Genomic DNA, 25,268 nt, shown 5'->3' with positions numbered 1-25,268 from the left:
TCTGCATCTCCAAAACATTTACGTTTTCATGATATTGCTAGAATTTAGTTTATTAGCTATTTATATCAAAATACATAATATCTTTTGTCTAGAATCTTGTTTAAACAGCATTCTGGTGGCACTTTCCCCCTTTTATACTTCTACTTTTTTCAACTGGGAAATTTTTAAATATCAATTAAAAAATTACAGTCCTAGACTTCTCTGTTACAAATGAAGAGTTAAATTGATTAAAATCTGCTTTTCCCAAATAAAGCTATAAATGTGGTAAAGTCACACAGAGAGTGACAAATATGACCGAAGTTTAGAACATGTTTAGTAAAAGGATTAGTGAGAAAATTTACTTCATGCTATTTAGCCGGAGACTTAAAGGAGAAATCATAAATTTGAAAATGCATAGCATATTTTATCATAAGAAATACAGTAAGAATATTTCTTCCTTTGTTTCATTTTCAGCTTTAATATGATTCTTACACTATGAATTGGTGTTTTGATTGTTTATTCATTCAATCATTTATTCATTTAATATAAATCTATAGAGTACCTCTTATATGCTGTGTATTATTCCAAGTGCTTAGAATGCAGCAATTCAAAAAAACAACAAACAACTATCTCCACTCTCATGAAAACTGCATTTTAAATGGGGAGATAAACAACATTCAATATAAATACAGATGGTCTTGGACTTACTATGCTTCACTTCAGATTTTGAATTTGTATCTTTTCCAGGCTAGCAATATGTGGTATGATGCTCTCTTGTGATGCTGGGCAGTGGCCGTGAGCAGCAAGACGCAGTCAGCCACGGGATCAGGAAGGTAAGCAACTGATACACTTTCAACCACTTTGTACCCACACACCCATTCTGTTTTTCATTTTTAGTACAGCATTCAATAAATTATTGGTGAAATATTTAACAATTTATTATAAAGTATGCCTGTGTTAGGTGGTTTTGCCCAATTGTAGGCTAATGTAAGTGTTCTGAGCATGTTTAAGGTAGGCTAGGCTGAGCTATGATGTTTGGTGTATTAAATGCATTTTTAACTTACAATATTTTCAATTTGCAATCAGTTTATTGGGATGTGATTCCATCATAAGTCGAGGAAGAGCTGTAGTAAAATACATGTAGTAAGTTAGACAGCCATGTACTTTATGGAGAAAAATAAAGCAGGGAAATGGGTTAGGAAATAGGGAGGGATTTGTAATTTTCAATAGGATTATCAAGGAGGTCCTTGCTATGAATATGACACTTGAATAAAAATCCAAAGGAAATGAAACAGACTGTATGGAAATTAGGGAAAACAATTCCAACACAAGGAACCACAAGTGCAAAGGACTTCAAGACTCAGTGAAGTAGCCAGTGGGGCAACTGAAGAGGGGAGATTGAGGCCAGGGATGAAAGGGGGTGAGGTAAATTCTTGTGGGTAATTGTGCTTTTTCCACTGAGTGCCATTAGAGGGTTTTAGTGGAAGGAGTGATCTGATCCAATTTGGTACTAAAATCAATGTGAGTGCAGTGTTGAAAGTAGACTGAAGGGGAGAAAATTACAACTAATGCTCTGCACAATACAGACAGTAAAGCTGGTAGTCACCTTTATTAATGATTAAAAGATCAGCACAAATTCATTTAGTGAGAGAGGTTACACTTTCTAATTAACCACAGATCCTACTTGTGACATTGAATCAATGATCTTAAAAAAAAACTAAAGCAGGTAAAGAATTATATTATATTATATTTAATTATATTCTGCTATACTAAACAAGACGTATCATGTAGGACATTTTGAACGTGTAGATTATAATCTCCACTGTAGTTAGTTTTATATTCATCAATTTAGCAGTAATGCAAATAATACCAAGAAAAAATTCAGTGATTTGAAGAGCAACCATGAACCATTCTTTCATCAAATCTGCTGAGTTCCTGCTAGATGCTGAGTGCCATGGTGGGTAGAAACAGTCTGAGAACTCTGCCTTCAAGAATGCTCAATCCAGAAGGACAACAGGGGAATACATCTAATCACCATGCCATGGGCTAAATCCTTCATAGAGCTCTGTCTCCAGGAGACAGATCAAATAGACTGTATTGAACAGAACCATATTCAACCAGAGCTATGTAAATCTTGTTTCGCTTTTTAATATATCACGTGTATCTTCCTTATTTAGATAATGGGTTATTAAATGTAGGAATGTCATTTATACTTCTTTCTACCTGTTGAATATTTAATAATTAATTGTATCTATCTCACTTTTTTCATGCTTTATTATTATATGAGGGATTAATTATTAACAGTTCAAGGAAAAATGGTTTTATGCTATTCACACACATTCCAAAAGTATAACAATATTTGTATAGAAATATTAATTCATCCTCCTCCAAAACACAACTCTCACTTTAAACTGTTAACCTATCTCACTAGATATGTCTCTATAAGGTCAATGAATAAAACATTTAGGTCAAGAACATGTGGAACTTGATCTCTGTAGCTGTAAGACAATTTTTCTTGATAAATGCATTTTTAGTTTTGGGGGATAAACCAGGAAGAGAAGGGAATTATGTATTGAGATAAAGGAGATTCCTACACATGAGCATAACTAATTCCATGGCATACCTGGATTATCCAGGAGTGAATATGACTCAATGTACGTTTTTTAAAGGTCTATTAAAAAGCTGCCCCTCTGTATTTTAACCCACTTGCCAATCAATTTTCTTCCTAAACAAATCAAAGGGAAAGCCTAAGAAAATGGCCAGATTTTTTTTTTTTTTTTTTTTTTTTTTTTGCGGTACGCGGGCCTCTCACTGTTGTGGCCTCTCCCGTTGCGGAGCACAGGCTCCGGACGCGCAGGCTCAGCGGCCATGGCTCATGGGCCTAGCCGCTTCGCGGCATGTGGGATCTTCCCGGACCGGGGCACGAACCCGTGTCCCCTGCATCGGCAGGCGGACTCTCAACCACTGCGCCACCAGGGAAGCCCTAAAAATGACCAGATTTTTAAAAGTAATAAAATGAGATCATATATTATAATATATATTGTCATGAAAATCCGGTTGGAAAGGGACTAAAATGGAATATTTTGGACATCCTATTAACCTTCAATTTCCTATTATTGTCTTTTAAATTTACGTATATTTTTATTTACCACTATACTGGGGTTTTGCCTACACATCATTGGAACAGCTAAGCTTCTCTTTGAGATTATGCTGTAATGATAACTGTAATTGTCAGATGTAATTTAGTTGTATTGCTATTATCGTTATTTCAATTTCTTGCCATGATATTATAATATTTATTTTACTAATCTAGAACTTGGGGCACAGCATGATTAAATTATTTGCTCAAGATATGCTGTGAGTAAATAGTAGTATTGGGAAAAGTTAATAATCCCTTAGTAATAAAAATCTAAAAACCATCTATAAAATAAGTACCTACTTTCTTCTCAGTAAGTTATATTTTTCTAGGGCTCATCTTGAATGATAAAACGTAAAAGAAATTTCCCAGTGTAATCTGTAATGATTCAATCAAGGAAATCCAATGGTGAACTTTATTTAAAATAGTAGCTTATTAAAAGTATTCCACAGAGGAGCCAAGTATATATCAACAACAAAAAACCGGCACTTGTTGAAATTCATGCATCTCAAAATAAAAAGGAGAACTAATAAATGGTCAAACCTCTTGCTGAATGAATGACAAACAAACATTTAGTGATATTTACCTATTCATTATGAAACTACTGCCCTTGCCTCCCAGCTGAATAATAGCTCATATTATGATGAAAAACCTATTAATCCTTCATGCTGTAGGTGAAAAAGACTGAAGTTATGCTGTTTTAGAGATATGCTAAAGTGTAGTAGAAAATGAGAGATCTAGTCCTTGTTTTATGACAAAACAGACTTTGGCTATATTCTCCTGTGTAAGCCAGGAGATGATAACCCAGTATTCCTTAAACCCAAACAATGTATGGACCCCTTGAAATTATATACCAAAAATTCTCCCTAAATTAGGTCTTCCAATCCCAGTTTAGGAAATACTGGCATAGTTTGGCGTCTGGATTCATACAACTCTGGATGAAATCCCAGCCCTGTCCATAAAAGACTTTAGTAAGAAGCCCAAGTCACTTAATTTTTCTAAGTCTTAGTGTTCTTCAACTATTAAAGAGGGGTAATAATACTAGCTGCCTTATCAGCTAATTGTAAGAAGTAAATGATATAATAAGGATGTCCACATTTTCTCTGTTGCCAATGCATTGTAACATGACTTCCTGCAGATTTGCCCCTTAATTGAATAGGTTTAAGAACCTGTTCCACAGTTTGTTCCTCCAAAGCCTGAGGCTAAATAAGAGGTCTAATTCCCCTTTCTGTCTGTGGAATTCCCTTATAAAATCTGATTACAAAATCTGCTTAGCTTTTTACATTATTAAATCACTGACTAAATTAAAATCTTGAGACAAGTAGAAATAAGGATTTATTTTATTTTATAGGCTGTGTTCTGCTTCTCTTAAACACATGATGAGTTGATTTACAGGAGGTAAGAGAGGGCTGAAGTGAATAAGGGCATGGGTGGGTGCCATTCTGGGATATGAGGCCATACGAGGACACATCTGTGCCACTTCCATGAGGTGTACTCCAGACTCTGGAGACCGGTAAACTGATCTTATGAACAGATTCCTGCCACTTGTTATGAAGACTGAACTATAAAAGATGTCTTGAATATTCACACCTCTGAAGGCCATTAAACTAAAAGGGAAGAGGGTTGAGCTCAAAGGATAGTATAAGTGACTTGTGCAAATTATATTAACAATTGAGTCTCCTGCTCCATGTGTGATTTAAAAGAATAGGCAGAAAGTAAACCAGAGCAATGAACCATCACTATTTACTGATTCCCTATCCCAGGAGATGACCCAAGGTAATAGACAGCAGACTCACTCCTGATTGGAAAGTTGGATTGCAACTTTCAATGACCACATGATGGGGGACAACTGCTGTGACTGGCAAAGGACCAAGTTGTCTTTATCCAGAGAGGGATAAAGTCCATTTCGAGGCTAGGATTTTCAGGAAATTCATGCATAAGACTTCATTGAACTAAAGCATAATTGATCAACGTAGTAGTTTGCCTGCTTTCCCTGATTGTGCTCTGAGATTTCCTGAGAAATACTGTTAACTCAAGGCTGACATTCAGCTGCTGGTATGGGTAGAAATAAATACATACCAGTTGGCAGTTTAGCTGCAGCACTGAGTCCCTGCTGCTACCCTGTTGCTCAAGTCCTGAGGAGTCCCAAGTGGGTGGAAAGAGTACCTGCTGTGAGACCCACTAACTGGCCCTTTGCAATTCCTGAATATGTGCACCCTGGCCAAAATGGGCCTCAAACCTGAAGTGGGTAGTTCGTATCCTATTGATGATAAACAGCATCCATTAGGGAAATGCCTGGTGCCTATCTAGCCTCCTGAGAAGGTGACAAACCCCCACTGGCTAGTGCTTTCCTCCACTGTGATCACATGTGGAAACACAAGCTCTGCAGTTACGGTATCTGTCATTAACTATTTTAGCCATATCCTCTCCACTAACCCCAAGCCCCTTTGCTGCTCTGCCTCTACTGGGTCAGGGAGGAATGCCTAAGTACCTTTCCTATGCTATCCCAGAGAGTGAGAGAGGAACAGGTTGAGTTAAAAAAGTCATCTAAGTTCAACATTTCCAGTCTCAGCCTTCAGTCAATCAAATAAATTTTTGTATTTGGAATAACAGTAAAATATGGGAACATTTTTCCAGACTCCATCCTATTTGCAAGCCTAAATAATTCTTGATGAATACTTTCCACCTGACCTGAATACTGTAAACAGAAAGAAGAAAAAAATTAAGGTAGAAGGCACTATACCTACGTACCACAAACTCTAACAACTTCTAACATCAATTTTATACAACTACAAGGCTTGTTACCTCATTACTGGCCCAACTTTAAGAATCAACCGTCACATCTTGCTCAACTCCCAGTAATGAGAGGCAATGTACTCAAGAGTCCTGTTATCCAAGAACCTTTTCACCCACCATGGGCAGAGTGGCAGCACTCTACTATTTTAAAAGTTTTAAAATGGCACTATTATATTTTCTTTATGTAAGATTTCATTGATCAACATTTTTATCATTAACTCTCATTGGCCAGAACAGAGTCAGCTCCTAATTCAGTTCTAAACCTCTCACGCGAATTCATTTTATTGGGCTGGCCCAAAAGTGAGTTTGGGTTTTTCTGTAAGATGTTATGGAAAAAACTGAATGAACTTCTGGGCCAACCCAAATAGTTGTGCTTTAGAAATAAATGCCAAATATTTTTAAATAGCAATTTACTAAATGAATAAGCCCCTTTGTTCACTGTATCAAGAAAACAATGGAGGGTAATAAGAAAGAGTATCCTTTCACCCAAGAACTGCTAACTACACAAATAGCAAATCCAAGATCCAATTTCAAAGTGGAAAAGTAAAAAAAGGCATAATACCTGCTGTAAATCCAGTGTAATTGTCACATAATGGTATTCGATTCCATTCTTAATACTGGGACTCTGCCACCAAGTGTTCTTTCCATCAATAGCATTTGTAATCGGGTGTCTCACTAATGAGTCAGCAGCAGCATGTGAAAGAAGAAAAGATCATATGAAGAATTTATAGCTGTTTTTTTAAAGTAAAAAGTAAAACTAAGTTAAAACCATCATCATGTGAAGGTCAAACATTAAAGTAACATAAAGAGAGAACAATTCATATCTTTAACAGAATTTGGTTACTGTCGACTTTTTCACAGCGCTCCGCAAGGTAGTGTGAAATGGTTAAAGACTATAAGAGAAGAAACTGTGCAGCACTCTGGCCATCAACGGAAACGGGCAACTCTAAAGATAACTATAGAAACTAAGTGTGAAGAAATGAATTTGAAGTCTAATTGGTGTGTCAGTCATTCAAAGAAGCAAAAACTCTACTGTTTGAGGCAGCTCTAGTATGACATCAACTTTTTGAACAGAAACATAAAATCCTGAATTGTGGTTGAAAGGTACTTGAAGATTTGCCCTTCTGACACATACATTATTACCAGGACTTGGGCAATTCAATATGTATCTGGTTTTAATAGAAAATGCTGTCAAATCCATCCTATGAGGCTTTTTGCAGTCAGTCCTCAATCTGCCAACTTTCTATTTAAACCACTATTTAAAAATATAATGAAAGATACTCCAAATCTCCCATCCAGCGATGCCTGTCCCCATAATCACTAACTCAGTGGAGGGGTATGGACAATAAAAGCAAGCAAAGAGAGCTTGGCACATGAAACTCCATCCTACTAACTAAACATGGATCTCCCCTTGTCTTTACTCCAGATACATGAGAACAGGACGTATTGTGAAAATTAAAAAGGAGACTGGCAATAAAAAACAGGAGGTGTGGACGATCGTTGCCACCTCCCCCCACAGTTCCTTCTTACAATCCTCAAAACTCACACATTCTTCATCTCCTCCCACTTAGTTCCATGCATCTCACAACAGCAACCATTACCTCTGGAGTGCCAAAGCTCTTGTTCCTTTTTGGATGCAGTCATTGGTTCTTATCTGCCATCTGTGCTTCTCATTTCCCAAGTAAGGAGGAACAGAACTTGTTCCTCCTCTGATCCGGCCCAGCTCAGGCACGGGTGAGGAAGGCAGGAGGGCAGTTTGCTGGGGATGTTCCTATTTCTATTCCTAGGGCTGCAGTAAGAGTTCTTAACTTCCTAACATCTCACTTGGACGTCAGCCTATTTGCCCACAGAAATGTAAATAGAGTGGAGGTTAGCTCCCCTGCTACTCTGATTAATTATGCTTTGGAGTGTCAGTCGTGAGAACTTTTATAACACTAATTCCTTGGGAAGATGTTTCAAATGAATGGCCTAAGAATACCCCTTTATTAGAACATAATCTTTTTTTGCAAACTGAAGGAATATTTCAAATAATAAACAAGCCATATCACTATGAGGAACAATCATGGACTACTTGCAATCTGTGGACGTAATGTAATCTAGCCAGGTGTTTTAATGATAATGGTGATGAAAGAGCATAAGATTTGAATCATGAAGTGCTGGAGTAGGAGCAGCTGGACAGCCTATCTGCACCCACCATTCAGCACTTAACTGACCACGGGCAAGTCACTTAAACTCTGTGTCATTCTTGAAGTGAGGATAACATAACTCCACTCATAGCACAGGTACCCAGAATCTTAACTCTCAGAAAAAAGTAAAAAAAAAAAAATTAAATGTATGTGAAAGAGATTTGTGGACTTGATACAGGAGTTCTAGCTCTTTATTTCTCAAAGTAATAGCGTTCAGTAGTAGCGTTCAGCCTACTCTTGCTATCATTTAAAATATCACTTATTTCATAAAATGGAGGATATTTAAAAACAACAAAAGTTTTAAAACAACATAATATTAAAATGAAGGATAATTCTTTGAAAGGTATTCATTTTATCTTCATAAAAAATTTGGAATTTTGTTTTCATTTTGTCATTTTGCCATGGACCAGTAATTGGATGGGAACTCTCAACTCACAGGGTTACCAGAGGAACATTAAAACCATTAATATTCTAGCCATTATTATGCATATACATAGAATTAATTATACATCTGTTCAAAATATGCAGGGTTCTGAATCTTTACTGGGGACAAATTACATTTAATAAAATTTTTGAAGATAAAAACCAAGCAAAAAGAAGTCCTCAGTGCAATAGGAGTCTGATAGTAAAGTAAAATCATCTTCAAAAAATTTACAAAAACTGAATATTCATTAAATTTGCTTTTTTCAGATTGTGAACATTTTTATTACATATTAATTTTATTAACATAGTCTGCTATAACCTGTTTAACTGAAAATATAAAGGCTTATATCTTTGATTTACTTATGGTAACATGAGTATATAAGACAGGACAAAAATAATCTATTTTTATTGGTAAATTACTTAATTCAGCTGAACATCTGGATGGGCTTTGTTTTGTACTAAGTCTTATCACATTAGCAGTCCACTGAGATGAGGCACCTTATCTCATTAATGAAAAGTGAAATTGCTGACTAAATTTAATAATTAGCACTAGTTAACTTGTTCTGCTGAAGCTAGGGAAAGTGTTAGGCCTTTATAACATCAACAAATACAAGAAGCATAACTAAATATCAAATAAATGTCCTTGGTGGTATGAGTGGGTGCTGAAATTGGCACATTGGGAATCAGAACCATAAATGAAATATTACTGGCACTGCTTCTGAAGAAAAATAAATATCACAGCAAACATTCCTTAAACATCCTCCTGAATCTTCTTCACAGATTGTGGGTTTAAAATGTGATAGAAAAACACACACACAACCACATTTCCAAATCATACTTGTGGCTCATAAGGTAGTTGTGAGAGAAGCTATCTAATTGGAAATTTTGATATCTGTCACCTCAGGTCAAATTGATATGAGAATTAGTCATGAAAAGGAAGACTGGGAGATGAATCAACAATTAACCATAATCCCCATTATGAAACTTGAATCATAATTAATTTGAAAATACTGATTAATTGTTGGCATACTTCCCTTATTTAAAAAGAGATAGAAACTTATAACATCCTCAACAGGGATAGTGACTCAAGTCAATCCAAAGGCTATGTGCATCTGAAAATTGGCGAGGGAATCACTGATGAAGTAAATCTTTCAAACTGCTATTTTAATTGGAAAGCACAATCTATTAACAGTCAGGAGGTGCAAATTTCCTTTTCTTTGTATAGTACTTAAGTACCAACCTTCCAGATTAATTCTAGCTGTTCAGTAAATCTGTGGAATTTTATCATCTGTTGCTTCAACTTTTACTAAAATATATCCATGTGGATTATTGCTAGATTTTTTATTCTTGTGGGGTATTATTCTTTATAAATTTCTGGTTCCAAAACAGGATTTTGAAATGTAATGAAGCTGGTAATTTGAAATTAAATTAATCAAAGTAAATGTAGGCTGTGATAAGTTTTAAAAACTTACCACAACTAAATAAAATGGGAAATACAAAACATACCTCATATATGTCTTGCTTTACTAAAACAGTTTATTCACTTTTTTGTCCCAAAGTGAAAATATGGGGGGGGATTGCCTAAATACAGATGTCTCCCACTGAAAGACGCTGAATATTGAACTCTGAAGAAGGGAGTGACAGTCACTCGTAGACTTAATTTGGTGAATACATCTCACTGATTTTGCTACCAAGAGTGTCCACTCAATTATTTTCTACCTGAATCACTGCACCTTCCTTCCATCCTGTCTATTTACACATTTCCAGCTTTTTCTCCTTTCCTGGAATGCTTTTCCTTCTTATCTCAGGTAATTCAGGTTTTTAGAGCCCTTCTTGGAACTTTCTCTTGCTACTTCAGTTCCCACTGATGTTTTCCTTCTTAGAAATTCTACATCATTGATAACATGTACCCTAAGGTATAGCCCTGAGTTTACTGCTTAGAATATCTGTTTAATTGTCTTCTATATACCATTTTATGCATATGTATATATAGATAACCATACATATATACACATACATATACGTGTATATACGCACACACGCACACAAACACGCATATATACGATTTTCGTACTTTCTCTAACTCTCCTCTGCCCAGCCCATCCTAAACACACATATACACACTCCCAACCACCCCCATCATTCCCTCCCAGCCATTCCATGCCTCCAGGCTTTCTCACATTCTCTGTGAAATCATCAAGGCCACCAATTCTTGCAACAATGTCAATTTCTCCCTATCAGGCTTCATCTTCTTCTCTAACGAACCTAAAGCTCATAGTCCATCAATTCATTTATTTTTTAATTCATTTTATTTTCATTTATTTACCTCAATTTTCTTGCTTTTGATGTTTCCCCAGGGCTCTGACCTAGGTCTTTTGCCCTAAACGTTTTGTACAAGAACAGCAAACAGATAGGATGTGTTCCAATATTCCCGACTCCTACACCCATAACAATCTACACCATAGAAAACAACCAGAGTCACTTAACAGGCAAGGAAGGTTTCTGATGCTTGCCATCTTTGGTTTCTCAACTTTTTGTTTAACATTCTGTGATATACAAGACCAGCAATTGTATTCATAAAAGTCCCAGTTCTCCAAACATATTAACGCTTTCAGTATCTCTAAATTGTATAATAGAGAAGGGACTATGCATTCTTCCCTTTAACCAGCTCCAAGAAAGAATGCACAGTGCCTCCCGACTTCCTTTTGGGATTAAAAAATATAAACTGTGAGAGAAAGCTTTCTTCGTTTTATGAGCATTATAACTTTTTTTAAAAAGAGAAGAAAAACTAAGTAAATTTTAAAATAGTATAATTGTGAAACTTTATTATAAAGCACCTCATTGACATTATTCACTTTATTAATCTCCCCAATATTTGATGATTTCCCAATGTATCAATATATCTATAAATCAACCCCCATCTCTAGAATTATCTCACACCATTCTCCCCTTCTCCATATAAACTCTTTACTCATTAAACCTAATTACTTATAGTTCTCTGAATAGATCATGCTATTTCATGCCTTCAAGATTTATGTATTTTTTATATATATATAATACTTTTCCCCTTTTCATCTTACTAATCCTTATTTTCTCAGTACATGGTCACTTTCTCCCAGGAATCTCTAGATGTTCCCTTAGCACTCAATTTAGTTTTGTTTCCCCTATTCCCCCCTCCAAGTCCTTTAAGTCAAGGACTATGTATGATTCAACACTCTGCTTCAGTAGAATGCATTTCTAGTAGCTGGTGTTCAAATGCTTGCTGAATAAACGCATGAATGAGTCTGAGATATCAGTGTGGTTCCTAGAGGCCACCCAAGAGGGCTTTGTATGACTCCTCTCCTTGAAACGCTCTTCTTGTGGTGTTTAAGAACCAATAGTCTGATTCCAGCCCTGTACCAGACTCATCCCTACCCTCTGCCCTCTGACATCTTCAGTTGCAGCCATTCCTAACTACCTGTTAGTTCCCTGAGCAAGTACTGTTTTCTGCCTTACTCTGAAACCTCTTCCTGGCATTCCTTCTCTTCCCTCTGTCTCCCCTTTGCCTGCTCAGCTCATATTTGGCCTTGGGTCTCAGTTTAGATGTCACTTCTGGCAAGCCTTCATCTACACCAGGACTAAATTTGTAACCCTCCCCTTTCTCCCTAAAGCCCCTATGCTCATTCTTTCCTTGGTACCTACCACATTACACAGCAATAATCTGCTTTCTGCCACTTCTTCAACTGAGCCAGAGTCCACATCTTATTCCTGTTGGATCCCCAGCAAAGTACCTGGCATATAAGTGACCACTGAATGACTAAAACATGAATTAATAACCACATCTTCAGATAATCTTCTGCAAGTGATAAACTTAAGGACTGCCACAAGTCTTCAGCTAGAAAACTCTCTTCAAGCACCAACCACACCCACTACACATAAGGAATTCCACTAACGGTTGTTAAGTGACAGAGAGGGGCTGTAAGGTTCACAGTGGAAGTAAAGTTCTAGAAATTTGGGGGACCACAAACCCTTTGACTTTAATGCACTTTGACCTCAACATCCTCAATTACAGCTCCTACCCAGTGCCACACAAATTCATCCTAAAATACGTACGGTGTGGATTGCTGCTGTTTTGATGGCAGATCCGACACTGAGGGTTCCTCACGGGCTGCCCAGGGACGTGCTCTACCAATTTGCAATACATTTCAGGTCCTTTTTCTCCACATGTTGCATTTGTGGTGATGAGAGCACTGGAAGCAAGATTCAGGACAGCAGGGAATAAACCTAAAAAAGATGAACAAATGAAGGTGTGTGGGATGATTTTGCTGCATTTTAAAATGAAATTCAGATAGGATGTTTTCCAGAGCATTAAATTAAATGAAAAGGGAATAATCAGTTATAATTAAATATCTGACTTAAGTAAGTACACTACATAAGTAGCATGTGTTATCAAGCAAAACTTTTTTTTCTTTCTGGGTCTTAAATATGAATTCTAAAACTATCTTCTTAATTTTTAACCTCTAATACATAATTAGAAAATCCTGTCTCTAAAACATACTTTTAAAAAAGTCTTCTGTTATCTTCATGTTATTGACACAAGTCTTACTGAAACCTCCATTCTGCATTTCAGCCATTTTGTGAAATTTGTCAGGTTACAAATGTTAAAATAATTCAATCATGCCCAGAACATTACCTCTCTACCTTTAGACATTGTATTCTCTAGGTTGCTAAATGATTTATTATTAAATAAATAAGGTTTCTCTTCTGTCATTCATCATTATTTTGCATTTAGCTATACAATTATTATTTCATAAAATACATGTTGAGCCAACCCAATCCAAAAATGGGCAGAAGACCTAAACAGACATTTCTCCAAAGAAGATATACAGATTGCCAACAAACATATGAAAGAATGCTCAACATCATTAATCATTAGAGAAATGCAAATCAAAACTACAATGAGATGCCATCTCACACCGGTCAGAATGGCCATCATCAAAAAATCTACAAACAATAAATGCTGGAGAGGGTGTGGAGAAAAGGGAACACTCTTGCACTGCTGGTGGGAATGTAAATTGATACAGCCACTATGGAGAACAGTATGGAGGTTCCTTAAAAATAGAACTACCATATGATCCAGCAATCCCACTACTGGGCATGTACCCTGAGAAAACCATAATTCAAAAAGAGTCATGTACCACAATGTTCACTGCAGCTCTATTTACAATAGCCAGGACATGGAAGCAACCTAAGTGTCCATTGACAGATGAATGGATAAAGAAGGTGTGGCACATATATACAATGGATATTACTCAGCCATAAAAAGAAACGAAATTGAGTTATTTGTAGTGAGGTGGATGGACCTAGAGTCCGTCATACAGAGTGAAGTAAGTCAGAAAGAGAAAAACACATACTGTATGCTAACACATATATATGGAATCTAAGAAAAAAAAAGGGTCACGAAGAACCTAGGGGCAAGACAGGAATAAAGACGCAGACCTACTAGAGAATGGACTTGAGGATATGGGGAGGGGGAAGGGTAAGCTGGGACAAAGTGAGAGAGTGGCATGAACACATATACACTACCAAATGTAAAATACATAGCTAGTGGGAAGCAGCCACATAGCACAGGGAGATCAGTTGGGTGCTTTGTGACCACCTAGAGGGGTGGGATAGGGAGGGTGGGAGGGAGGGAGATGCAAGAGGGAAGAGATATGGGGATATATGTATATGTATAACTGATTCATCTTGTTACAAAGCAGAAACTAACACACCATTGTAAAGCAATTATACTCCAATAAAGATGATAAAAAAAAAAACAAAAACATGTTGAGCACATACTATGCCAGATACCATAAAAGGTTTGGGGGTTTGGGAATGAAAATACTATTAAGATGGGCTTATTGTGGGAAGTGATCCTGATCTGAATCTTGGAGGAGAAATAGAAATGTTTTTGATATAGAAGATGAAGAAGAAAAAAACAAACATACCAGGCAGAGGGAATATTATATGAGTATGGACTTTATTCTGAAAGCTTATATGGATGCTAAGTGACTGACAAGAGGACTGAATTTGTAACTGTTCTAATCTGTTAGATTATGTGATCATATATAGATGCAGATATGGATGTAGATATAGATATAGTATAGCTACCTACAGATTATACACAGAGTATGCACAATGGTTCACATGTATATCAACCCAAACCATTACCTGTTTGTCACTGTAATTTTAGTGGGATTTTCTTCTAGGTCTTTAAAATTATAATTTATAGTATTAAAAAAGTAGGTAGTAGGAAGGAAGAAATATGCTGAGAATCCTGTTCTTAAGAGGTCAAAACACCTTGCTGGCCAGCAGGATGAAGTTAGATAGTTAAGCCCCTTCTAGCTTCTTCAAACAAAAGCCACTTTACTTACACAAAAGCCTTGTCAGGCAGGAGCCAATATCTCTAAAACTGCCCCAGGACATTGTCAGTTTTACTCTGTGATCTTTGTCTCCCTCACCTCTGCCTAGTCTTGACCTTGACCCTGACTTTGGGTTCTGTTTTGTAGGTATGGGTGAGACTCCCCATGCCCTGCTTTGGTACAGCCCTGTGAGACCTAATTGGAGCTGGGTAGGCCTGGACTTTCTCAGATCTGAGGAATCATGGGAGGGAGCCGAGATGGGAAGATGGCTGGTGAAAATTATTTTCCTCTATGTCGTATGTTCCAAAATATAGAATTGGATTACATCCCAAATTACCCACAGCATTAAATGAATAAAATGTGAGCAAAATGACATGGTTATAAAAGAATTATGAGTATAGAAGTAACATTAAGAAGCTATTTCATATTCATTAATATGATTTAATCACCAGTAACCCCATTATGTAGATTTTATTAGTCCCGTTTTACAAGTGAAGAAAATGCAGCTCAGAGAAGACAAACAATATGCACAAAGTTATGAATTACCAAGATCAATAACTAAGATCTGAACTCAGCTCTTTAACTCAGAAGGCTAATTCTCATCAGGGCAGGAAGAAAAACCTGGTCCTTGGCAGAGCTTATCAATTTACATACTTAATAAAAGAAATAACTTACCCAGTCACCACCCCTTTGTTGTTTCATAGAGTTTTCCAATCATAAACTAAAGATGTTAATATAATTTACATTTATTTTCTTCCAGTTCTTTCCATTGATTTGTTTCTGTTACATTTATTGATCATGTGCTCAAAATTAACCTTTTCATAATTTAATTGCCTTGCTTTGTGATCAGGGAACAGGTGCCTTTTGAAATTTTATTAGCAATTTTGTTGTTTATTTTAAAAAATCAGTAAAGTGTATTGGTCAGGGAAGTTCCCCAAGTAGTTTCTAACGACCAATTTGAAGAGTCATTCAATATCTGAGCTTCTACTGAATTTTCAGCAGGTTGTATTATAGATTGCAGCCCATTTTCATTATAAGTTAAATCTATTAGACTGTACCTATTTATTCCCATTCAAAAGCAGCAGAGCAATATTTATTGCTATATTCAATATGGGTTACTTGGTTAAGATTATATAAACATTGCAAGTGTAAATGAACTACAAATAGATGGTGAACCTTTATAGAGTATTGACTTACAACCTCTTAATTAAATTCTTAATTTGAGGTCATGTAATGTTAATGACATAAAAGCCAGTCATCGTTACCAATATAATTATGTCTGACATTTTTTTTTCTGAATAGTATCTAGACTAAGTAAATTTAGTTGGATTTGTGGCTTAAAGAACAAAGTCTAAACAAAAAACAAATAATATTTATTCTCCCTATACTATATATTTTATTGGAGATTAGGATATGTATACTATATAGAGAATAATATAATAAATTCTTTTCTATAATATATACATTTAGTAAATAGTCTAGAAAAATTTACATCATGGGAAAAATAGAAATTTTGCTACAATATGGCAAACATTTAAAAATTCACCAAATTGTCACTGTTTTATTTGAATGTTTTTAGACTATATTTGCTTACTCACATACTGTGCTCTATTCATACAATTTTGCATGATTTTGATGATTGCCTTAAAACTCCACATTTTGGTTTTAAATGGCAGAAGCATCTATAAAACCTGCATATGGAGGTTCTACTTTCAGTAATTGTGAAGTAGCTCCTATTAAATTAAATCACTCACAGATAACAGCTATGAATTCTAAATAAAATACATTTTTAAAAATCTCAAATACTTGAAGACATTGAAGAACAACTCAAAACAGTTAAACCAGGAGGATGTGTATTCTTAGAAGGAAGATAATGGATGTGTCTCAGACTGCCCATTCAAGGTGGCTAAAACTCAAGTAGAAACCCACAATTTCACTGTCTTTTTTTTTTTTTTTTTTAACTTTACTGTCTTGAAGAATCAGAAAACAGAACCAAGAATGATCACAGCTGCTGTAAAGTGAGGAAGAAATACTGGAAAAAAGAAAGCCACAGACAGGGAACCTCAAAATATGTGTATAAACTCTTCCCTAATCTCTCATTAATAACAGATATGCATATGCCCTAGGCAGACTCTAAGTACCCCCGATTGGACTAAAAGAACAAAACAGTGATCATAGTTGCTGCATTCCATAGGAAAGACAAGAGTGTTTCAGTCCAGATAAGTTAACCAGTATAACACAAAACTATAAGATGGATAACTATTCTTCAGAACATATCAGAATCCTACCATGGATTGTTCACAACATCCAGAATGCAATTTTACAAAAAAATATTAGATAGACTTACAAGGAAACAATAAAATGCCACCAGTACTTAGAAGAAAAGCAGTGAATGGAGACAAACACTGATATCAACCAGATGTTGGAATTAGTACACAAAAAATTTTAAGCAGCTTTCATAACTATGATGAAAGACACACACACAAAAATGCTTATATTAAAAAATAGAGAATAGAAACTACAAAAAATATGAAATATACATTCTGGAACTGAAAAACGCAATATCTAGAATAAAAAATATTACATGAGATCAGTAAAAAAATTGGAGGACTTCCCTGGTGGTGCAGTGGTTAAGAATCCACCTGCCAATGCAAGGAACACGGGTTCGTCCCCTGGTCTGGGAAGATTCCACATGCCGTGGAGCAGCTAAGCCCGTGCGCCACAACTACTGAGCCTGCACTCTAGAGCCTGCGAGCCACAACTACTGAGCCCGCAAGCCACAACTACTGAGGCTGCGTGCCACAACTACTGAAGCCGACGTACCTAGAGCCCGTGCTCTGCAACAAGAGAAGCCAGCACAATGAGAAGCCCACGCACCACAACGAAGAGTAGCCCCCCACTCGCCGTAACTAGAGAAATCCCGCGTGCAGCAACGAAGACTCAATGCAGCCAAAAAGAAAAAAAAAAAAGAAATAATATATATAAGTATATATCTGTGTGTATAACCATACATACACATATACGCACATACACATATATGTATATATATGTATATATAATTCATGTCACTCTTTGGCTTTTATAAATTATCAATACCAGTAACAATAGAATTTTAATTTGACATTTGTCAAATCAAATGTGTAAAAACTGGTTAGATACTACAGAAGGAAACTGTTTTCAATCCTGTTCAGAATCAGAAGAATGGAGAGAAAGAAAACCCTGAATTAGCAAAACAGCTGAATGTCTTTCCAAGACACCTGCTGGCCAGCAAACAGCAGGTGAATTTATTTTCCTGTACAGCTTTCCAGCTCTTCCAGCTTTTATTTTATAAAAATGAAGAACTTTGACACAGCATCATATTTAATACATGTTTGTCTTTTGAATAACTACAAGTGAGTCACAGAGAAATGCATTTTACATATCAGTAAGTGATCTGCTGTGTGGCACAATTCAGACTCGTTCCTTAGGATTTAGGCAATGTTTCTCTAGGTGAAGAGCCAGAGGGTTGTTATCCAGTAGGAAAAACAAGACTATTTCGAATTTGAGCTTTACAAATGAGGAAAATAACTCCCAGAACCTAAAAGGCACAGCTGATTTTCAAACACAATTACTGTAATCCCAAATAAATTAGAATTAATTTTATCATTAAAGATCCACCCTGCCTCACTCCTCTTCCTGCTCTAAATGAAAATCCTTCTCACCTCCTACATCATTCCTGAGTTCTGTGCCATCTAGTTCTCCTTTTCCCTTCTATATGCACACCCACAGGCCAACTTCCATCGTAGTTTTACAAGTCCTATAATTTATTACCAAATGTTCCTTTTTAAGAAAGCACTCCTTCAACCTGCTTATTGTAATTGAAGCTTTGATTTCCTCTGAAAATGACACTTCATAGATTTCCCCAGTGGATCCCTAGAAGCACTGGGAAAGGAAAAATAGCCTCCTTCTGGCTTCTAAATGCTACTTACAAATCAGTTCCTCTCGTTGGCACTCATATCTTAAAAATTCCAAGTCACCCAACCTTTCTAAGTGCTCACCTCCGTTGACTGACTTCATGAAGACCATCTACAAAAATACTGGTAACTGATTCACAGTAATCTTCATCCCCCAAATCTCTGTCATTCTTACTAAATAGGTGAACATAAACCAGCATTAATAAAATGTTACTCCACAGAAACCAGAAAATGTTAAAAAAAAAAAAGGTACTTTAAGGACAAATATGTCTTACTTCTAATCTTAATTCTAAGATCTCTGCTTCCAATTAATTGTTTTGTCTGCAGCTTAATGTTATCTATCTATCCATCTATCTATCTATCCTTTCAGGTAAACATATCCTATCTGATCTTACATCTAATGCAACAGCACCCATACTAGTCTTCCTTCATGACTCCACTTCCATTCATCTTCCAAACTGCTGGAGAAATTACCTTCCTAAAAATTAAGTCTGATCATATCACCTTGTTGTTTAAAACCTCTGTGAGTTATCTGTTGCCTATAACATAGCAGCCAAATTTCTTGGTAATCTGAACATTTATAATCAGGCCCCTATCTACCTCTCTAAACTCATCTGTTTCCATCCTCTTTCATGCCTTCCTACACATCCAGAGTACTAACATCTTACTGTTTACAAATATATCAGGTGCTTTGAAAATTCTTTGTCATGACATTATCTTGTCCATAGACCATTTTCCTTTTTTTGCTTACATGGTCATCTACTCATCTTTCATGACCCAGCTCAAATATCCACACCTCTGTAAAAATGTTTCCTCAACTTTGCAACACAGAATTGGTTATTACCTTCTTGGTGTCTACATAGTACTTAGTTTATATTTTATTATAACCCTTATCACACTGAAACTTTAGTATCTTTTACAGTGGATCTCCAGTCTATAACATTATTGAGTACGGGGATAATACTAGCTAGCCTATAATAGCACTCAAATTTAAATTTATTGAATGAGAATAAATTCATGCACTTTGTTATACAGCAGAAACTAACACACCATTGCAAAGCAATTCTACTCCAATAAAGATGTTAAAAAAAAATTTTTTTAATTATGTTTCATGATGAAAGTTTCCTTCTAGCTTATTTTATTTGTTTGTTTCCATCGTGCTCTTTATCTTAATTATATTTAACTGTGTGACGTTTGGTGAACCACCATTTTAAAATGACAGTGATATAACTCATATCTTGAAAGAAAATCTTCCTAATGTAGTTTGGCAAAAAGAATTCCTAAATATATTTTTTTGTTTTCATCAGTTAAAATATTAAACTAAATGAATATTGTCGAGTAGCTGTCTTCACTACCTGTGCCTAGCATACTATAATATTTTTCATTAACATTCAGAGATATTGATAGACATGTTAAATATCAATATATGTATTTTAATTTCTCAAATAATGTTTGTTGTTAACATCTACAGTCCAACTCACAAAGACCATCGTTAACATAATTGATAACAGACAGTACTTGGAGACTTGCTATGGGAAAGTCATCCAGTCAATGAATTCTCTCCAATATATTCAATTTTTAAATAACTTTTAAAAATCATCACATATTTTTTACAGTAATACAATACACATTTCTCCCCCCGCCTCCTTCTGTCATCCTAGTCTTGATACACAATATTTCTCTTGCTCGCTTATGCCAAGCATCTCTCCCCTCTCAAACGAATAAGAGGAAACTGTTTGAATGTTTCTGACTTTCCATTTCAGTCTCTAGGTCTGTGGAGCACTTTTAAAAATTCTCATGCAGGCAAACAGAGCTGTTTGCAAGTAATTCAGCATTTGAAAGACAAAAGAGAACATGCCAATTTAAAATGTTCTAAGACATGTCAAGGAAGAAAAGGAGATACTTGTCTGAAATCCTGAGCTATGTGGGTGTGTAGGAACACACTGGTATAAAAGAAAAATGGGACAAAACAACATGTTGCCGAAGAGAATGATTTCCAGCTGTGCACTGCAGGAAGTAAGTTAATGCTCCTAATCCATAATGCAGATGAAGAGTTTTACAGAACTAGAAAATCAGTCCAATGTGAACTACTAGCCATCCAGACACAACCATGTTTGTAAGCTGGAAAAAAATAATGCTGAATCCAGTTGTTCAGAAGAAAAACAAAAGGAGGGCATGTATTCTCATCCTAACAGGCCTTTCCAATATGTCTTGTACTGTTGCTCAGTTCTCCTCTTTTCAGCTTCCAAAATAAAAGGATATTTTTGGAGGCTTAAGGGTTGGTTTGGTCTCCTTTCTTCTTTTCTAATCAGAAAAAGTAGTACAATTTCTACTTAGTACATGTTAAAAATTGTTTAGTTTATTCTAAACAAAGATGAAAATTTAAGTATTTTTATTATTATCAGACACAAAATAAACCAGATGCAAACACACATATTCCAAAGGGTCTTAAGCAAGTTTTGCTTATGGAATATCAACTCTATGTACAGATATTCTGACTAAAATAAGGATTACAAGGGCCATAATAAACTCAAATGCCATCTTAGCCACTTGACCCAACCAGGCGCTATAGGATTTTATTAAATTTCTGACAAAGCATATTATTAATTTTATTAAGACAGGATTACATCATGGATTTTCAATAACCTAAAATGATACATATATAAGAAAATAACTGTCATTATGACATGGATTTCTGGTAAGAACACTAACAGATACACCAGGAAGGACATGACAATACATCTCTATGACAGTGACTCAAAATAAGGCATTTGTACTCAAAGTTCCTCAAACTCCTCAAAATATATATATTTTAAACCAACTCTCTAACTACCGTATGCTCATTAAATTGAACTTGACCACACTATATCTGATCAATAAAGACTTCTTGAGATGGATAAATAAATAAATTCAGCAAAATATCATCTCTAGGGCTAGATTGAATAGATTCTTTTTCAAACTTCAAATTTATATCCCCAAAATACAGATCCCCACTACTCCCACTTCCATTATTTGTTGAGGACCTGGTGGACATTGCCCTGGTCACAAAACTTCCATTCCTTTCAATTTGCGTGGATATCTCACCCACTATCCATTTAAAATTAGTATCTACAAACTGCTTTGTTTTTATTTTAATTTTTTTAATGTTCCACTTGTAGAACAATCGTGAATCATCCTAGAAGTTTTCAAAATCATATGATAAAAAATAATTATTATAGCTGGGGCACTTACTTAGAATATTCTAACATAAGGGTACCCAAAATATTCATTGAGGGGGTGGCAGTTAGGGAGAAATAGACTGTTTCCCAGCTTCCTCCAATCTCACTTCATCCATATCAGCAGAGCATATGTTCATTATCTGCTCTCTTCTCTCCTGCCTGGCTTCCAAAACCAAGCCTATAAACTAGATGTCTCTTTGGCAGGTCTGTCTGCAAACTCAAAATGAGAAGTAAAAAAGGCAAAGGAGAGGAAATGTGAAACAATTTTAAGTCACTGAAAACGAAATTTAGAGCCTTAAATTGGCAATTACCCCACAACAGAGGTGTATAGAAAACAAAATAAAAACTTTGTGTCTGTGTCTGCTGTTGACAATCCAAAGTACAAAAATATAAGAAAGCTCTAAATTAATTGCTCTGCAAAGAGCATGAGCTTATATTTACGGCCCTCAAACAAAACTATCAGAAGGGACTCAAGTAAGCTTTGGTGCATATAATGGCAGCAGGAAAGACGCTGTTCCCCATGGGTCCTGCTCTTTAAGGACTGCTAGACAATTTCTTATTTCTAATGATGAAACAGATATTTTTTAAAACAAAACCAAAAACGCTATTCTACATTGTGCTTCCTCTGGCTTAAAAGATCTAGACAAAAGGAAAAAGAAAAGTCACATTCATTTACTATGATCTTTTTCATTTGTTTTTATCAGTAAGTATTAGACTTCCTCAGGGCTTGATCCTAGATCCTTTTCTTATTTCATTCGCATCCCCAAATAATCTCCAAATAATCCGCAATAATCTCATCTACTTCTAAATCATTTACATACCATCTGCATAGTCAATGTGGAGTTATAGCTCCAGGCCAGATATTTTTTCTGAAGCTCCTGGTTTAATTATCCAAATACCATACTACCTCCACTTAGATGTCTCACCAGCATCTCAAACTTAATCTACACAAAGCAGAGCTTGTGATTTCCAGTGCTCAGGCACCACCACCGTCCCCACACAACCGCCCTGAATTAGCTACTCCTGAGTTATTTCTAGCTCAACACATTTTATTTTACCCACCCAGTGTCTCATACAGAAAGCTAGGAGTCATTGTGGATGCATTCCATCACCAAAAACTATTCTAAGTCCAAAATTAATTTCAGATCCATACGCTTCTCCCCAGCGCCGAGGCCGAGTCACAGGCATTTTTAGCATCTGGATTTTTGCAATAGCTTCTTAAATGGACTTCTGACTACCCTTTGCCTTTCTTCAATCCATTTTTTACAAAATGGATTTTCTTAAGATGCAAATCTGATCAAGTCACTCTTAACATCTTTCAAAGGAGTATAAGTGCACCTAGGTTAAAATTTAAAATTATTATCCTATTTTATATAATATTCTCTCATCACATTCAAAGAATACTACCTTCAGTTAGTTTCTAGAACAAGGCTCTGTTTTTTCCTTCCTCAGGATTTTGCCTAGAAATCCCTGCCTCTTAACTTTCCTCCACTCTTTATACCTTCCTATCTTTCACAAATCTTTTTTTCTTATACCTTAATTCCTCTGAGATCTTTCCTAACCCTTTCTAAACAATCCCCCATTTTAATCCCTAAATATGCCATACTTTGCCCATGTGTAATTTTATTTAATGATTACTTACCCAAGGTCTATCTCCCATACTGGAACAGAAACTCCATGAAGGAAGAAACCATGTTTATTTTATTTACTTTGTTCCACTGTATTCTCAGGGCCTAGCGAGGGCTGGACACACAAAGGTGCTCAAAAATATTCTCTAAGGAGAAATTAACCTTAGAACTCAGGGTATAATTGTATGCCTAGTCTGAAGAAGTGGAAAACTTCCTTTTGTCAAAATATAAAAGAATAAAACATGAAAAAAGCAAAACAAAACCAACACACACAAAAAAACCCCACTGATACATCTCTTTTATTGTTTTAGTGACCTGACAACACAGACAATGTTAGTCTCCAGGGCTAAAACCATTATTTCCTTAAAGTTTATTGTGTTAATTGTCTCTTAAACCCAAGTCCCTAAGCTCTGGGTAGTTTCTTATCTTCTATCTTAGAAAATAAAACTGTCTTTTGTGTTTTATGTGAGCAACTTTGAATTCTCTCTGGGATTAGATTGGTTTGGTTGATAAATCAGAAGTTAGATTTATTGATTGATGTATTTCCCCACACCCTGGTCTATGTCCATCCTCATCCCAAAGCCCCTCTACAAAAAAAAAATTTTGGAAGATATAAATATATAAATGTATGGTTCTAATAAATACAATGTTAAAGTTATGCTCATCACTGGAACTTTATATTGTATTATCCCTTTCAAATTGTACCAGGTCTTAGCCTGATCCATAGGCTGAAGAATTAGAATGAGAGTTGTATGAAAAAATACTTCACAGCTGACTCAAGCATCTAATTCTAGTTTATGCTTTAAAAGCAAATTCTATGCAGCTTTAGTATATCTATGGAAATACTTGTTTTATGGACAAATTTTTTTCAAAGTGAGATTTGACAGTGTTTATAGCAAAACACTTTGTTCTCCAGCAGCTGTTTGAACACACATATAAATATGCAAGAAAACTCACAAATATTCTGTTTGCTCTTGTAAATACTTGAAGCAAAAAATCAGCATTTTACAGTCATTTAGCATAGTGTTGCTAATAATACTTTTCATTTACCAAGCACATATAAACTCTCATATATAATGAGGTTTTTGTCACTTTTGCTTTTGCATTTTTACCAACATTCTTTGACCACTAAACTCTAAGTTCCTTGAGGGCAGAGACCATAATTCATGAATCTTTTTATTCTCAGAGACAACTAGAGTCACTGACATCAAATAGATGCTCAGTTAATATTCATAATATTAATGAATATCAAAAGTGAATGAGATTCGGTGAATTGATTTCATCACATCAGTTCTAACTTCTTTTTAAAAATTCTGGAGTAAGTATATTTGTTCTAGTTTGAACTAAAACAAACAAAAAACAAAACCAAGAACCATGAACTTTCCTTTGTCTCATGGTACGTACTGTTAACATTTGTTTGAGTAATGCAATTCATTGATCATAATAAAAGAGTATTTTTACATGATATTATGAATTTTACAAAGATTTTCATTTATCGCTTGACTCTCACAACAAAACTATAAGATAGATGGTATAGGCATTATTCACTCGATTAAATAGATGAAA

At 35.6% G+C, this 25,268-nt stretch overlaps 1 protein-coding gene across 1 annotated transcript in view; it reads right to left on the bottom strand.

Annotated features, from left to right (window-relative positions):
• The window catches only part of LAMA2 (laminin subunit alpha 2), a 606,716-nt gene that overhangs the window by 437,408 nt on the left and 144,040 nt on the right, over positions 1 to 25,268 (bottom strand). The window contains exons 2-3 of the mRNA XM_082668794.1: positions 12,613 to 12,783; positions 6,474 to 6,586 (exon numbers count right to left, since the gene is read on the bottom strand). Coding sequence (XP_082524920.1) covers positions 6,474 to 6,586; positions 12,613 to 12,783 — 284 coding nt within the window. The remainder of the gene's footprint in view (positions 1 to 6,473; positions 6,587 to 12,612; positions 12,784 to 25,268) is intronic.

Source organism: Grampus griseus (assembly GCF_964374135.1).
Source record: "Grampus griseus genome assembly, chromosome: 13".
In the NCBI taxonomy this organism is placed as follows: domain Eukaryota; kingdom Metazoa; phylum Chordata; class Mammalia; order Artiodactyla; family Delphinidae; genus Grampus; species Grampus griseus.
This window is presented reverse-complemented; position numbering and strand designations above follow the sequence as displayed.